Here is a 15879-nt window from a genome sequence, read left to right on the forward strand (position 1 = left end):
TTCTGGGATTACTTGGCTTCTTACAAAAGGAAGAGGCGGTGGTGCACACACCCCAAAGCTGAGAAGACTGAGTTTCTAAGAAGACGAGCTGTTTTTTCATGCTAGCTCTATGCCCAATTTTCAAGCGTAAGTATATTCTGTCCAGTTGGGATTGAGGAAGGAAGATGATCCAGATTTAAGCTGATATTATGCATAAAATATTGTGGGCTACAGGGAATGGAGTGGAAACTTTATTGAATAAGTGTAGAGCAGACGGTGCATGTGGCTGGAGAAGGAAGAGAGCAAATATCTGGAAGAGTGGAGGCATCCGTATTTTTTCAGGTGGAAAGGTGTCCTGCTTCCCATTAGAAAGACAAATTCACTATTTGCCTGGAATTTTCCTTGAGAATTTGGTCTTGCATACGGTCATTAGGTGGGAGAGACCTTGTGCAGGATCACAGGAGGAAGGACCTAGCAACTATTTAGGAGCTTTGTAGATGCTTTAGTTTTGCTGACTCTTAGACTTTTGCCAATGTTTGTGGCTGTTTATTTGACATGGATCAGGCATTTCCCGTAAACTCCATGACATGGAAGTTACCAAGCCTACCACGTAAGTCCAAAGCATGCCAGGATGAAACAACATGCAGGTCAGATGTCAGGATCTTTCAAAGACACAGGAATGATTTACCCTGAATATGGTAATAATGCCACTGTCCTGCAGTTGTATTCTGAAAATAATCAACTTTTCTGATATTAAGAGGAATCTTGAGATTTATGCTGGAGATGAAGGATGTAATACTATTGTACTGCAATATATGTGATACCTGCACTGGTAATGACTATGGGAATTATGCACAGTGTAGGTTAATTAATTACTTGAGTTTAATTGTGTTAGTTTTTGAACAACTGTGTCTTATACCGTAGGAGATGAGTGCTACATCTGACTTGGCACTGTAACTGCAATGAAATCATCCTCAGGGACTTCATCTGACATGCAGGGTTCCCGATAGACAATTCCAACAATTTCCCATTGTATTTCTCTTATGAATTATGTGAAACATGTTTGCTGGAGTCTTAAATCAGCCCAACTCCCTACAGCTGAATATTGACACTGCCAGTCCATACTGAATACGTCTTGTGCAAGAAGATTTCTCTTTTTCAGAAAGAACTATTCTAGGCTTTCTTGACTCATTTAGGTTAGGCTTATTTGGGCTTCTCTCTCCAGACTGTCTCAGCAAAAATAACATTTTAAATTCATAGCCATTTTTCTAAAAAAGGTTTGTTTCAACTTTAGGAAAATGCAAACCTTTTTGTTCTTAGTTGAGGCAATACTTAATTGGGGGAAGGGACCCCAAAAGACGTAGCAGCCAAAAATGACACTTTTATATTTTAGGTGGGATTTTTTGCAGAATAACTTTTCAATTTATCCTGCATTTCAGTTTATCCTTACAAAATCTCACAACTTCTTCAAATCTGTGCTTTTCTACGGACTGTTTTCTAAGATACTTTCTGGTAGAAAAGAGCTATGTCCCAGCCACTAAGCTTTAGTATATTGGTATGCTTGACAGATATTTGTAGCCACATCCAAAGTGAGAAAGAGAATATTTACAGTGCAATCACTTCCATAACCGCAGTTCATAAGTGATATCAAATAGCTTTAAATTAGCTTTAAAGTAACTCATTTGCAAAGTGCCAGCAATATAGCCAGGGTGGCAGACACCTCCATGCTGCCTAGGTACCAAGTGCTCAGCTTCTTGGGCAGATTTTACGGTACTTACTTCATGCAGTTGTGGTTTATCTAATTTCAAGATAGCTCAGCAAGTCCACAGCTACAGCTCTGCTGCGGCTGCATTAAAGGTTTTCTTTCTCTCTGGAGGAAACACCCTGCTACTGAAATCCTACCACCACGGTGACCAGCATAAGAGATCTCATTTCCTGTGCCAACTACAGCCTTAGTCAAAGATTAAACTCACCACATGGGACTGAATGAAAAAAACAAAGTTTGGGCAGGGGCTGAACTACTTAAAAGACAAGTCTGTGGTATACAAAAGCTTTAGGTGATACTAGAAGGCCCCGTGAGCAAAAAGCATGACCAATGCTAACATACAGCTACAAGTCTTTCTCAGTTTGCACACTATAGGCTGTGCAAATCATATGGGGATGCCAGAGATGAAAGTTCCTGCCTTAAGCAAAAAGGTAAGAGGCATATCCAGGCTCACCATCTGCACTCTTTTTTTCTCTCCTTTCCCTCATACCCCCTCCCCCAGAGAGAGAGCAGCAGGCACCATGCGGTTTCCTCCTGCCCCTGCAAGGGAGCTGGGATCTCCCAAGCCATTACCTCATCCCGCTGGAGCGGCTTGAACTGATCCCTCCTTTAAGAACGCCTGGCTCCATGCCTGCTGTCACCCACTTCCTGTGACCCTTCAAAGGTCTGATTCAAAACACATTCGTTGCAGCAGCAATCTTTTAGCTGACTGCAGAGGGCCTTACATTGGTCAGAGTCCGTTTTGTTCAGTTCAGCGAAGGTTTTATAAAAATATATATAGTTGGTTGGTTGGTTGGTTTTTGTTGTTTTTTTTTTTTTTTGATACTAGCCTTTTTTTATCGTTTTTTTTCATCAAGCACTGGAATGTGTAAGTACAACAAGAAAGTCAGTAACATTATGTAAACATATGCATCTCATCCAGCCAGGGTGACCACTGGAGGCCAAACATAACAAACAGGCCAGATTTATTTAGATTTAAATTTATTTAAACTAGAAAAGTAAAGATTTAATTAGAGAAGCAATGTCTTTTTATTCCTTATTCCCTACAGAGTATACGCATAGCTCCAGAACCTGAAAATAAAATCCTGAAATGGAGAGATTAACATATTTGAAAGGAGAAAGGTTAAAAATGCTTGTGTCTGAGGACTCTTCCAAATAATTTCAGCTACATAAACTTCCCCTGTATAAAGTTCTTAGAAACGCATTGGGAGAGGCTAACAAACCTGGTTTGATGTGGGTTTCATTTCTAGTCTTGCAGATGCGTGGCATTATAAATGAAAATCGTAGGCTTCATTAGCCATACTGGCATGGCACAGCAGGCTTCCCAGAAGTGCCACGTCTGTGGCTGACAGCTACCTTTGCTGAGCATCACTTCAGCAGAAACCAAGTGTGATAAATTCCATCCTGAAACATTACACCCAGTACAGATCCATTTTGATAAACTGCAAAAGGTTTTTAGTTTTATTAGTAACCTACTGGGCCAATGGTTATGGAAACAATAATTCATGCTAGACACTCTCAGTGAATTTTTTCAATTCAGTGATTGCATTCCGAGGGTATGACATGCCTCACATTCTTTCCTAGCCACAGCGATTTCTGACCCAGAACATGAGCTTCCCTTCTAGACAGCTGAGATGTCTGTATACTCTTCCTGATGCCCACTTAAGTATTTAGTAGGTTATACTGGACATTCGGACAAAAGAAGCATTGTTTGTTGTTCAGCCATCAACATTAATATTTGCCTGTATTGAAATTTTGGCTGATCACTGTGAACGCCCTTTTAAACATCTGGTGGATCGGCAAAGGGGGAGTTTTCTCTCTCTCCATTTTTTGAATACAGAGGAAAGGCTCACAAACAGTTCACAGCTACGGGTCCACTAGCTTCCATTACCTAGCCTTACGTTGAGGGGTTGCATTCAAAGGAAACTTCAAGCAGTTTATACTGCTGCGGTATTGTGGCATCAATAAAGCCTGTGACAGGCACTGCAGACTGGCAACCTCCTGCTCACAGCTGGGTGCAGGCAGAGGCCTTGCTGGCACGTTAGTCTGCTCTGCTGCAGATGGAAGGGCAGGGAGAAGAGTTAACGTGTAACTGCAGAAGGCTTAAGATGCCTATAAAATGTTTTGTGTAGGTTTGTTGTGTGCATTTGTTGCTGGTGTGAATTATAGAAACACAACAGTGAAAATCTTTTCTTCTCACTTTGAGGAAAAGAGTATACATACGGTCCAGTCATAGTTTGTAATTTTACCCTTCAGTTGCCAAGTACAATGCAGAATCTTAAGGCAGTGGTTTTTGTATGTTTCTGTGATGTTGTTTGGCAGCATTGATAATTGTAACATTTTTAACAATTCTAAAGCATTTTAAGAAGAGAAAATACTGCAGTGGTTTCATTTGCGTGTTCCTCTTACCACATGTAGCTGTTTCACTGGATGTGTTTATAGGTTTCTAGGGCAACAGCTTCAGATCTAGCATGATTACCTGTATCATACCACTCATCAGAGATGTGGGCAAACTTTGGAAACTTCTACATTGAGGAAATGCTGCTAGTTGCTAGGAGACAGGACTTTTCAAAAGCTGTCTCAATGAAAATGCTGATATCACATGCCTATGTCAACGGCTTTAAAAATGTCATTAAATGATCAGTTTGCTTAAAATATATTTTACTATAAATATATTAGAGTTAAGAAAATAGCTGCTTCATCAATGCATTATCATAGTTCTATAGATGTGCTTATTTAGAATAAATTAACATCTTTTTAGAAAAGCCTATCAATTGTTATTTAAAGCCAGCTATATTGTTGAGCCATAACTGATATATGAAACAGCCCATACCTGTGTCCTAAAAAATGTTGAAGAGTCCAGAAGTGGACATTGGACTTCAACTCTGTTATTAATATCCTCTGTTAATCATATTAAATGTTCACTGAGATTTACAGGAATCCTATCCATCCTATATGCACGGAGCAGACAAAGAAGGAGCTGTCACAATATCCCAATTTCAGTAAGTCAGAGAGATCTAGTTGGGAAATTTTGCAGACATGTGGCTGCTTTGGGGTCACAAGACAAAGAGTGAGCAACTGTTTACCCTGCCCCATGGCAGTGGCAGCATGTGTTAGCAAGATATTCTGAGTGAAGCATGAACAATTGCTTTCACAGGGCTCATCCTCTCTCTGCAATCATTCAGCTTTTCTGTAATGAAGAAGATATGAGTGGCCATGGATCTCGGCACTTCCCGGCCATTGCCCCAGTCTCCGAAATAAGCAGCATAACTTAAATACTGTTATGTAAGGTCGGATCCAAAAAGTATGGTTGTTATTATTATGCTGACTTTACATTTATAAAGGGAAGAGCACTAAAAGTAACTGTTTCCAGATTCCCTGTTTTCATTTTGGTCCTTTTCGCAGCTGTCAATTAATAACGAGAACCAGGTTAGGGCAGACACAGTTATACAGAATTATAAAACTGACTACTGGCAGTTGTTTAAAAATGAGCACTAGGGAAATTTTGATGTTTCTGATTCTTTGCAAGAAGCAGCCAATAAAATCCCAACCTAGTTAATTAGTTTCCTTGTTGCTAGAGCAGAGGTGTGTTGATCAGATTCTCCAGTTTACTACACTGGTGGAGGAGGTGGAGAATTTCCCCTGAGCAGGGAATGTCCTACTGCCACCAGTATAGCAAAGACATCTCTGCTTTCTCCATCAGACTCCACCTTTCTTTCCCATGCGTGAATGGCAAGAATACCTTGGAGTCAGGGAAGGGAGAGGAAAAATATGGCTCAGCTGTCTCCCTGTCTGATATAAGGAAATATTGCTCCTCTGTAGCTTTAATTGCTCCAGGTACTGGGCAGCTCCAAGTAAACGAACTGCTCCCAGCTGCCTACAGCTCCCGCTTATCACAGTATCTAGCATTGCTGTGATGTTGCTGAAATAGTAACACAAGGAGCTCAGACTCATTCATCAGCTTTACTAATTTCAGTAGTCTAAAAGCTGCCTTTTTCTTTACCTTCACCTTGCATCTGTATTTTGAAGGGGTTCTACTGAAGTGTGTCTTTGTAGCTGATAACAGCCCTGCTCTTTGTAGCCACCTTCATCATCTTGAACCCTCTTCTTCACAGCCTTCACCGTCTTTGTCCCATGACTGTTTTCTCCAGCTGGCACATTCCTGCTTTTGTTATGCCATGTGATTCACCCACCTTTCTCAGTTCTCATCAGCCAGCCATCTGTGCAGGCAACCTGCCTCACTTCCTTTCAGAAATTCTAAAGTAGACCCTGGACTTCTTGTTTTAGTCACCTGCTTACATCCATGGCTGACATAGAAAGCAGCAGCCCCAGACTCTGATGATGAAGATCCACAGGTGAATGACAGAACTGTTTTGAAAAAGCTGGCAAGGACCAATATTCTTACTTTGAAATTTTGTTTCTAATTCCACTGTTTTCTGCAGTTGATGCGTCCCATATTCTGGAGAAGTACATTGAAAGGCAGCAGATCTCTCTCTTTTTTGCCCTTCAGTTTCAGCTAAAAATTCTTCCTCCACTGAAAGGCAAGAGGTAGGAGCTATGACAGGCTGTATGAGGCAGCTTCTAAGGAAAAATAGATATTCCTCAAATCTACCTTGTTTTTGCCAGGTTTCTAAGAGGCTCCACAAAAATATGATTAACTCAAGAAGTTATTAGAGAAACATGCTGAGGTGTTTTTTTTTAATGTTTCATCTTCACTTTAAAATCTAAATCTGCAAACTGAGGCATAGGTGAGCGTCTATTTGTATATGGTGGGTAACCCTCATTACAGTGTCTGTCTAACTTTTGTTTTGAAAACAAACTACTTTTCATGGGCAACAATGTCTTTAAGTTGCCTCTTCAATTTAGCAACAGCAATTTCGTAGTATTGGGGCAAATTAGAACAGTTTCATCAGTTATTTCCTTCCTTCCTGTTCCACCAGTGGTGCGGGCTTTGAAATGACTTCTCAAAAACATCACTGCACGCTGAAATCATGAAATGCTTAGGCCCATAAAACTGTCGAGGGCCATTCACATCAGCTGCCCGGCCGGAGAGCAGGCCAGCACGCGCACCCCCGCACAGGGATAAGCTCCTTTTGCCGCCCTGCATCCCTCTTCTCTCCCTGTGCCCTGGCCAGGTGCAAGCCACCCAAACTAATTTCGGCCTCCGGCCTGCCCTTCCCTGCTGCCCTGACACTAACGGCCAGGCTTGGCCTCCACCTCCCCGGCAAGCACTGGACACCCTGCGGTGGCACAGCAGGGCCTGAGGAAGGGCGATGGAGTTGGGGATTTCGTTGCTGCCCCTGTGAGGAGACGTTGACCACAGGGACTGATGGCAGGGAGAAGGGCCTTCTCCTGAGCCCCCAATCCCAGGAGGGTGCAGAGCTGCCAGCCAGTATCAGCCCCACGTCTGCCTTGGCCCCACGTCGGCCTGAGGGGCAGCAGAACCAGTCATGCCAGCGGGTGGCTTCGTCCTCCAGGGCCTAAGCCCGCTTTGGGGTTTAGTGAGCAATTAGCAACGCCAAATTGAGCCGCTGCTCCGCGGCTGTGCAGGGAGCTGCGGGCGCTGGGGAAGAGGGCGGAGAGCGGGCGGCGGGCAGGTGGGAACGAAAGAGCGGCGGAACGGGCGGGCGGCGCTCGGGGAGGCCGCCGGGAGTGCTGCGCCGGGCGCCGGAAAATGGCGCCGCTGCGGGTGCTGGAGCTTTACAGTGGCATCGGGGGGATGCACCAGGCCCTGAAAGGTACCGGCGAGCGGCTGCCGCCGCCAGCGCGTCCCTCGGTGCTCGCTGCCGCCGCGGCTCTGCCGTGCGCCCGCCCGCCCGCCTCCTCGCCCACCCCCACCTCCTAGGGCGCCATCTTCTTGGTGGGACCCCGACCCCTGAGGGGAGGCTGTGGAGGGCGCCATCTTCTCCATGGGGCGGGTTAAGATGGCCCCTCTCCTCCCGCAGCCCCTTCCCCGGCCGGGCGTGTCGCGCCGCTCCCCCTCATCTTGCACAAGCACCGTGTGGAAGGAAGGTATGGAGTGGGAGGGGGTCCCCTCATCCCAAGTCCCGGACACACAATCTGCCGCGGTGCAGTGACAGGAGAGTGACCTTATAGCGGCGGGGTTGGTGTTAAAGGGAGCCGGGGGAGGTGGCTGTCTCACGGGCCTGCTGTCAGGGACTGCCTGGGGGTGATTGGCAGCACTAGGCATTGGCAGCTGAGTTTTGGCTAGCGGCATGTTCGCACTGGGGGCCTGTGGCTGTAAACTGAGCAGTGCCCGAAAGCATTCGCGGCCTGCTGGGTGGCACCAGGTACCCTGGAGCATGCTAGGATGGAAATTATGGATCCGTGGTCCTGCTTTGGCCTGGGCAGCTGCTCCCGGGAAGGCTGTGATTTTGTCTTTGTTAATACGTGCTCTGTCTTGTACTGACAAACCACTGCTGCAGATGGGATCAGGATCATGCAGACGCACAGGATGATACTCGGGCAAATTAGCCAGGGTATCCCATAGGCGTGGACGCAGACTTGGTTTTCATGGCGCATAGTTAGATGAATAGCTGATACGTGATCCATATATGAGACTGGTATAACATTTTCTAAATATGAAAACTGGTATAGAGAATTCATGCTAGACCATGTGCCCTGGTTAGCTTTTGATCTACAAGGAACTCTGGAGCTGAATTTGCTGTATTAAAGCATGGCCTGGGTGACCTTCAGCAAGTTTTGTAGACTCTGTGACTTGGCTTCCCCAAATAAATAATTGAGCTAGTTCTATTGATCTCCTTTGTAAAGTACCTTGGGCCTTGTTACTTCGAAGTACAGGCTTCAACGAAAAAATGCGTCATTTAAAAGAATCACCATAATAATTTTAATTGTACCTACAATCCTTCAAATACTTCACCCTTCATAAGCATTAGTAGCCCTTCTGTTTACAACAGAGAGCATTTTCATTAAAAAATCAGGTGAAAACTTATCTTGTTAGTTTTCCAGTGAACTGAGTAATATTAAAAGGTTATGCTTACAGAGTAGAATCCATTTAGTGTTGTTCATTGACTTAAAACAGTCACAGTTGGCAGTGCAACATTTTTTCTAATTTCTACCTGAATGTGTATGTATGTTTTACATATATATAATATGTAAAAATACGTGACATACCGAAATATATACCTACATTGTTACTGTAAATAATCCTGCCTGCCTGTTGTAGGGATGCATTTTCCTTATTTCCAGAGACATCCTTAGATTATTAAGAACAAAATATATCTTTGTATGGAAGTGCAGATTTTGGAGTCTTTGTGGAATGAAGAGAGAATGTTAGACATTGTACGTTGTGTATATAGCTGTAATAGTAATACTCTACTTTTCTAGTAGTCTGGTTTGTGAAGTGATGGTGAACTATCTACATGTTATAGACAATTTCCATATTTCGGTAGAAAGTGGACTGGTTCCTGAAACTTAGCTTACACCATGGTCCTTCACTCAGCCATTTGTCATGTGTTGGTGTGTGTATATATGTAACAAATCTTTACTGAATGTTATCTAACTCTGTTCTTAATGTAATAATAGGTGTCTTGTGAATGTTTGGTAGTGTTCTGCAACAGTTAATAAATTGTAATGCCAGATGTGATAGCCTATGGATGGCTAACTCAGAAAGTGTCCTTTACAACACAACAAAACACTTAAAAGAATGGGAGTATTGGGAATGCAGCCTTAGAAGGTTATCAGAATACTGTAAACTTGTATCCAGTAGATAGTTACTGTGCATATGAAGGCTTGAGAGCATATATCACATTTATATCTTGTGTAGTTTGGAGGGTGAAGGAATTAACCAAACCCTTTGTATTATTTCCCGAAAAGGTAACTTTATTGCCAAGCTCACTGTTTCTGAACTTGCTGAACAACTGCATCAGTGTCAGTACATGTTGTAATTTCTGTTATTCTGGGTTATATTTGACTGAAGAAATTCTACCGAGTATGAAGTGAGACACAGATTCTTTTGTAGTCATACCAGCCAAAGCAGATGAAGGGACTGTGTATAAGAGGAGACTTAAATTATCTGTGTAAATTACCCTAGATAGTATTAAATTGTTAAATACCAATTGAAATTTGCAAAGTGTATAGATACTATGCTATTTGCATTACAGTTGGTTTAACTTTTTTTCAAATCTCAGTGCTTATTTTTCTGGGACGCATATGAGAACTTGGCCCATAGGCGTTATGTTCTCTTCGAAAAAGTCCAAACCGTATACTTCTAGATGACAATCTTGGTTTGAGTGTTGTTAAAACTAATAGTGAGGCAATTTGAAGAAAATGGTTCTGTGCAATTTGCACTGAATTGAGTATTTAATGACAAGTCATTATATAAAACTGGTTTTGATGAATTGAATTACATTCAGGAATACTGATAGAGTCAGGCATTTTGATCTTTTCTGCTGTTTTCTCTTTTTAAGTCTCTTAGACATCTGGATTCATTTTTCTTATACAATTTATAAAGGAACAAAGTAAAGTCAAGGGGGATTTAAGTGTTTGCTTTTATGTGGAAATCAAACAAAGAGTGAATGTTCCTCTGTAAGTACTTTTTGTATATAATAACAGGGTTTCGTATATGTTTTAGGCCTATATGTGTACATGAAACCATGTTATTTGAAAATGTTTCTGATACAGTTTTTTGGATATCATTTAGCAAGTGGCAGATTGGCATCTTCAATTTAAATCAAGTACAGAAATATTAGAAGGTTTTTCTTCTGTATAAATAAGAAGCTTGAAAGCAAGCCTTCCATTTTGCCAGTGCTTTCATAAACCAGATACATGAGAGATGAAGATTACGTATAATACTTTATTTTCTTGGTTTCTAGTGGATCTATACAGCCAAGAAAAATAATAGAAACATGTAGAAGAGAGAGAGCATGAAATACTTCAGTGGCAGCACCCCAGGAAAGCTACTTGTTCTACAAAAGGGATTCTGCAGTCCTGGCAAGTTCTGGCTCAGTGTTGGTTCCTGGCTGTGTTATGGAGCCAGTTTTGTGGCCAGCTGTGTTTAGGAGAGCTGGTCCAACTTTCTACTTTTCTGTGAAATTGCCAATGTTTTCAATTGGCAAATAGGTATTTTCCAGGAAATCTGACACTGCCTTTTCTACCTGGAAGCCTTTTTGGCTGTGATCTTTCATAAACTTAGTTTTAGGATGGCATATACTTGGTGTTACTGGATGAGGATGCTCATTGTTTTGGCAGCTGTCATTAAAAGTAGAATGCATTTGGCACCAAGTAGTATGCAATTGGTTTTGAGGTTGTCCTTGCCTACAGTAAGAAATAATTGAGTTTTAATAAATTCACCGAAGTTTATACTCTCTCATAAGTGTTTGTCTATTAACAGTACGTAGAAGTTATTAGTACATAGTTACATAGTTGAATCAGGTTCTTTTTGACAGTGAAAAGAAGGCTGTTCCTGAATTTAGATTTCAGTCCAAAACTGAAAAAGAAAAATTTTGGAGATTGCCTAGCTCTGTGTTGTTTCTTTAGCTATAGATAATTCAGCATATGCAGAATTTCTAGTTTTAGATTTTGAATGCTGTATAATAGTATTTTAAGTTTAACAGCAAAGGCATGCAAAAAGATGTGATTTAGAAAGTTGAGCTTGATTAAGGTCAGAAGTCAGCAAGTCTGTTCATATTCACACTCTTGAAAGATTGAGTAAGCTAAGGGATGGGATTGCGTTTCTTTCTTCCTGCCCTATGCTCCAAACTTTGCGAGATTTATAAAGATTGATGTTTAGATCATGTATGTCTAAACCTATGATACTTCATATATATATGTGTGTGTGTGAATGTATTCCTTATATATAAGGTGCAGAGTTTCTGCAGTGAAAAAGTGTTTTATTTTTAGAAAATCTATGGCTACAAATTCATTTCCTTAGTAACTTTCCATCAAACAAACAGCCTACTCTTCCTCATTCCCAACCAAAACAAACTTAAACTGGTTTATTAATTTAGGCAGTTTTCCCATGAAAAATGGGTTCCAGGTCTCTGCCACAAGCATTTGTAATCTGCCAGGTTACTGAAAAAAGGCTTCGTGCATGAAAAGTGAAAGGACATTTAAAAAAAAAAAAGAAAAGTGATTTTTGCAGCGCTAAAGTTGGTGATATTTTTCCTCTGCAATTGTTATATTCCAATTTTACAGACTAAGAATTTGAGTCTCTTGTACTCTGTCATCTCTGTTTATTCATTTTATTTGATTATCTCTGTGAATTGCACAGCATAATACACTGGTGTGCGTAATTACACTAAGCATAGCTATCTCAGGAGGAGACACAAAGGAGACAAAACTGGCAAGCAGCTTTAGGATTGAGCACAAGGCAAAAAAAAATATTGCCAGTTTGAGCAAATTTTCAAACCTAAACTCACTTTCATGTATTACTTCTCTAAAATATAGCTCTTCATAGCACAGGATGGTGCCAGTTGTGCTATAATGTAAATTTGCAAGGTTTGTAAGGCTGAACATGCACAAATCCTGTACAAATAGAGCAGTGAAAAAAGTTACTAAGTATCCTGCAGGAAGCAAGTATCAAGTTTACTGATAGTCCTGTTGACTGTAGCCATGGACAGTTCAGCCTAATCATTTTAGCCAAGAGCTGACGACGCCTAAATTAAATCTTTGCTCTCTGTTTTAAAAGGAAACAGGACTGACAAAACATGTGACTAATCTTCCCTTTTCCATCTGTTTCCATATACCTGTTAGAATAGATAATTGTTCTGGCTCTGATTTTCCAATATGCTGAGATCTGCCAGGCTCTGCCCTTGGTGTAACACCATGTATTTCATGTGCTCTGCTGACATTGATGATTCTATTACAAAAGTACAGTGGTGAATATAAACAGATCTATGTTAATTTTAGGTCTGCTAGAAACACATGACAAAGGAATCGATTCTGAAGAGGAAAAGGACAGATATTGTAATGTCAGAAACTTTATTTTCAGTGTTTGAAGATGACATGCTTTGGGTTTGTTTTTTCCAAATCAGAAGCTATTGCACACATCCCATCTTCCTTTGTTTCATATGCCACACCTTCCAATCATTACAGCAGCATCCCTTTCACTCAAGTGACGATTGCTAGTACAGCAAAATAGAGAATAGGGACCCAAAGTTTGATTGCTGTCTCTTTAGGCAATTTAAATAACAGTTAAAGAGTTTCTGCTGTGTGGATGCTAGAGGTTTTAAGACTCAAGTGCAAAATCAGTACTTTCCTAATAGAATTCCTAAATTTGAGTTCACCTGCTTTCAGCCAAATGAGACTATTATAGTCTGCCTAAAAATAAGCCATAAGACCTCCCTCAGTAATTTCCCCATCATGTTTGTGGCTTCCTTTTGAGCTACAACATCTCATTCAGAAATTGGAAGTCTCAGTTCAAAAACTGTGGTGTTGAGGAGTATTGCAAATCAAGTATTCCAACAGCTACTTAGTTTCACTTAGAAAATGTGTATTATTTTTCTTTAGTCTGCATAAAATGAAATTATTCTCTGCATAGCTGTAATTCTATTAAATGGCTGTTTTTTGAAAATTGGACGTACTTCTTTGGGGGCAAAAAAAAAATTCTCCAGAGCTGTGTCTGTTTCTGTATTGAAGTTCCTCTATATATTTTGGGGAGTTGATTTAACATCTCACTAAGTCAGCAATTCAGGGGCATTTTCATATTCCTGAGTTGCTTTTGTGCCTTTTGTCAATGAGGATAGTTAAATACAGTCTTGATTATGTTTTTTTTTTGCATTCTGCTTTCTGTCTTTTTTGTGATACATTCCTACAGTCATTTTCAAGTAATAAATATAATTGCTATAGCAAAATGGAATATCACAGTTTGACATCAAAGTTATTTAAATTTCAGGAGGAGAAGTTCTTTAAAAATGTTTCATTTTCACATTGTTTGAAATTTACACAAGCTTTTCTTTGTTAGGTTGGATGTGTGAGATCTGCTTGTCTGCTCGAGTTCCTTCATGCGTTTCCAGGGTATTTCCACACAAATACGCTTAATCAGCTTTTAGAGGGAGTCTGTTCTGTAACAGGAACTCCCAAGTGAGCCACAGCTTTTGAGTGAAAAGGAGGAGAAGCTTTGAAAAAATTATCAGGTCTTTGAATTGGAAAGAGAGGATGTCGGGTGGAATAGCTCAGGAAAAGTTCCTGTCCCTTTTCCATGCAGATTAACATCTCTGATTTAGACTGAACATTGTATCACAGGGGGATTCAATAAATTACTGTTAGCTATGTCCTCTCTTTCGGTATTTCGGCCTGTGAAGTCCCTTGATGCAAATCCCAAGTACTTCTTTTCTCATGTATGTACGCGGGGAGAGATTGAATTGATGTTAGTAAAACGGGTGAGTGTCTGAATCATGAGTTGTGAGAGAAAGCACGCTGCCTGCCTTTCCAATTGTCATTTTTAAACTATATGTTAATTTAGATAATAATTTGAGTTATTGATTTTTTTTTTTAGTGTTTTTATTTTTTTCTTCTGGAGTGCCTGGAAGTCACCCTAAGGATCAGCTTGTCAGGACAACATGTTCTAAGAACTGAAAGAATAAATGAGAAAAGCATTCTCTTAAACAGTACTTGAAGTCTGTTCCTATTACTTAGGTGTTACAGCTTTGTTTAAGGAAGATGAAAGTATTGAGTTTTGAATATGCTTGTAAATTGGGACAGTCAGCCTGCTAAGGTGACGTTCTTTTCACGCTAGATGTCAGTGTTAACATACCTGTTCTGTAATCTGAGGTGTAGTCATTCAGTTGTCCTCCTGGATACACCTGTATTAAATACTTTAGTTACAATTGATGGTCAAAATGTCAAGACAGTAACTGCAAATAATGATTTGTAGGCTGACCCTTAATGGGCAGCTCTCTCTAAATCTTTTTCTTGTGAAACTCCTGTTCTTACTGTGTACCAAGTAAACCCAGGAGAACCAGGCTGGCCTTTGTTAAAATGTTTGCTACAGCCTTTCCAATACCCAGATTTCTTTTCATCTTAGTTTTGACTAAGATGGCTTTGAAAACCTGAAAGATAGTAGATGGCTGATAACTGCATCACTCAAAATTAAATCCACTGGGGATATCATAGTTAGTTTTTCATCCTCTCAAACTGTAAATAATTAGCCGACTAGCAGTAATTCATAAGATGTCTCAAAAAGTCATTTGTCAATGTGTTACTTGAGCATGTTGTGAGACTACTCAAAGGCATGTGGCTATTTGCCTTGTTTCTTTTGGTTTACAAAAGATTTTTTTAAATACCCTGTTTCCTCTGGGGCTTTGTAATGGTGATCATAATGTAAATTTCCTGGTGGTTGAAACTGGTTGTGTATATTGGGACATATGGTCACTGTTTTCTGCCTGTGGCTATAACAGTGACCACAGCCTATCTTTGCGGATAAAAAGCCTCAGTGAAGGTATTGTAGTTAGTAATAATAAATAGTGTGACGTGATGAGCAGTGGTTTAAACACTGTTCTTTTTATGTCTTTGGCTTCTGTAGAATGTATTATTCTATTACTCTATAAATTAACCATTGATTATTTACATTCTTTTAAGTGTATTTTTTTTCAGGATTTAGCTGTCAGTAGATTTGTTACACTGTGATCTCTTCTTTTCAATAACACCTTTAAGTGTCCAGAAGTACTTCCTTTGATATCAAGAGAAGAGGAGCTGCCAAATGTTGTCCTTCAAAGCATTTGGTATTTTGGGGACCTTGAACTCAAAGGAGGCAGCAGCTGTGTTCAAGGCCCAAGGTTTTATTGGAATATAAACATAAATGTTTTTCAGGCAACTTCTTAAATATTTATTGCAAGAGTAGACATACCTCGAACATATTTATTGGTGCCAGTTTTTCACAATGAGTAGTAGTATACTTCTAAAATAACACATTTATTTCCTGAAAGTTGTCAGTGGCTAGAAAGGCTCAGGCAGTGGCAGGGGGGCTCGGCGGGTTGACTCAGGATCTGTTCCTATAGCTGAGGAACTTGGTGGCCACAGAGACCAGCTGAGTGCAGGTGGGAACGTTGTAGAGATGTGCCCTGTTTGGAGTTTGTGTGTGACTCCACAAATTGTATGCAATTAGCTTCCATTTTTGGATATATAAGGAGGGCAAGTACTGGCCATACAATTAGAAACATGGTATATTTTTCATA

General features: G+C 40.6%; 1 protein-coding gene across 9 annotated transcripts in view; it reads left to right on the plus strand.

Annotated features, from left to right (window-relative positions):
- Window positions 1-15879, plus strand: part of TRDMT1 (tRNA aspartic acid methyltransferase 1) — a 40782-nt gene that overhangs the window by 4165 nt on the left and 20738 nt on the right. For 2 of the 9 annotated variants that reach the window (XR_012653205.1, XR_012653206.1), the window contains exon 1: window positions 7577-7756. The exons of 1 other annotated variant lie outside the window; for it this stretch is intronic. Coding sequence is in view for 4 of the 8 variants with exons in the window: in XM_075048317.1 (XP_074904418.1) it covers window positions 7654-7756 (103 nt within the window). In the remaining 4 variants the exon portion in view is untranslated. Of the gene's footprint in view, window positions 1-7363; window positions 7483-7576; window positions 7757-15879 lie in introns of those variants that run through there. 6 more of the 9 variants (XR_012653207.1, XM_075048317.1, XM_075048281.1 and 3 more) reach the window with 5 other exon arrangements.

Source organism: Buteo buteo, chromosome 2 (genome assembly GCF_964188355.1).
Source record: "Buteo buteo chromosome 2, bButBut1.hap1.1, whole genome shotgun sequence".
NCBI lineage: Eukaryota > Metazoa > Chordata > Aves > Accipitriformes > Accipitridae > Buteo > Buteo buteo.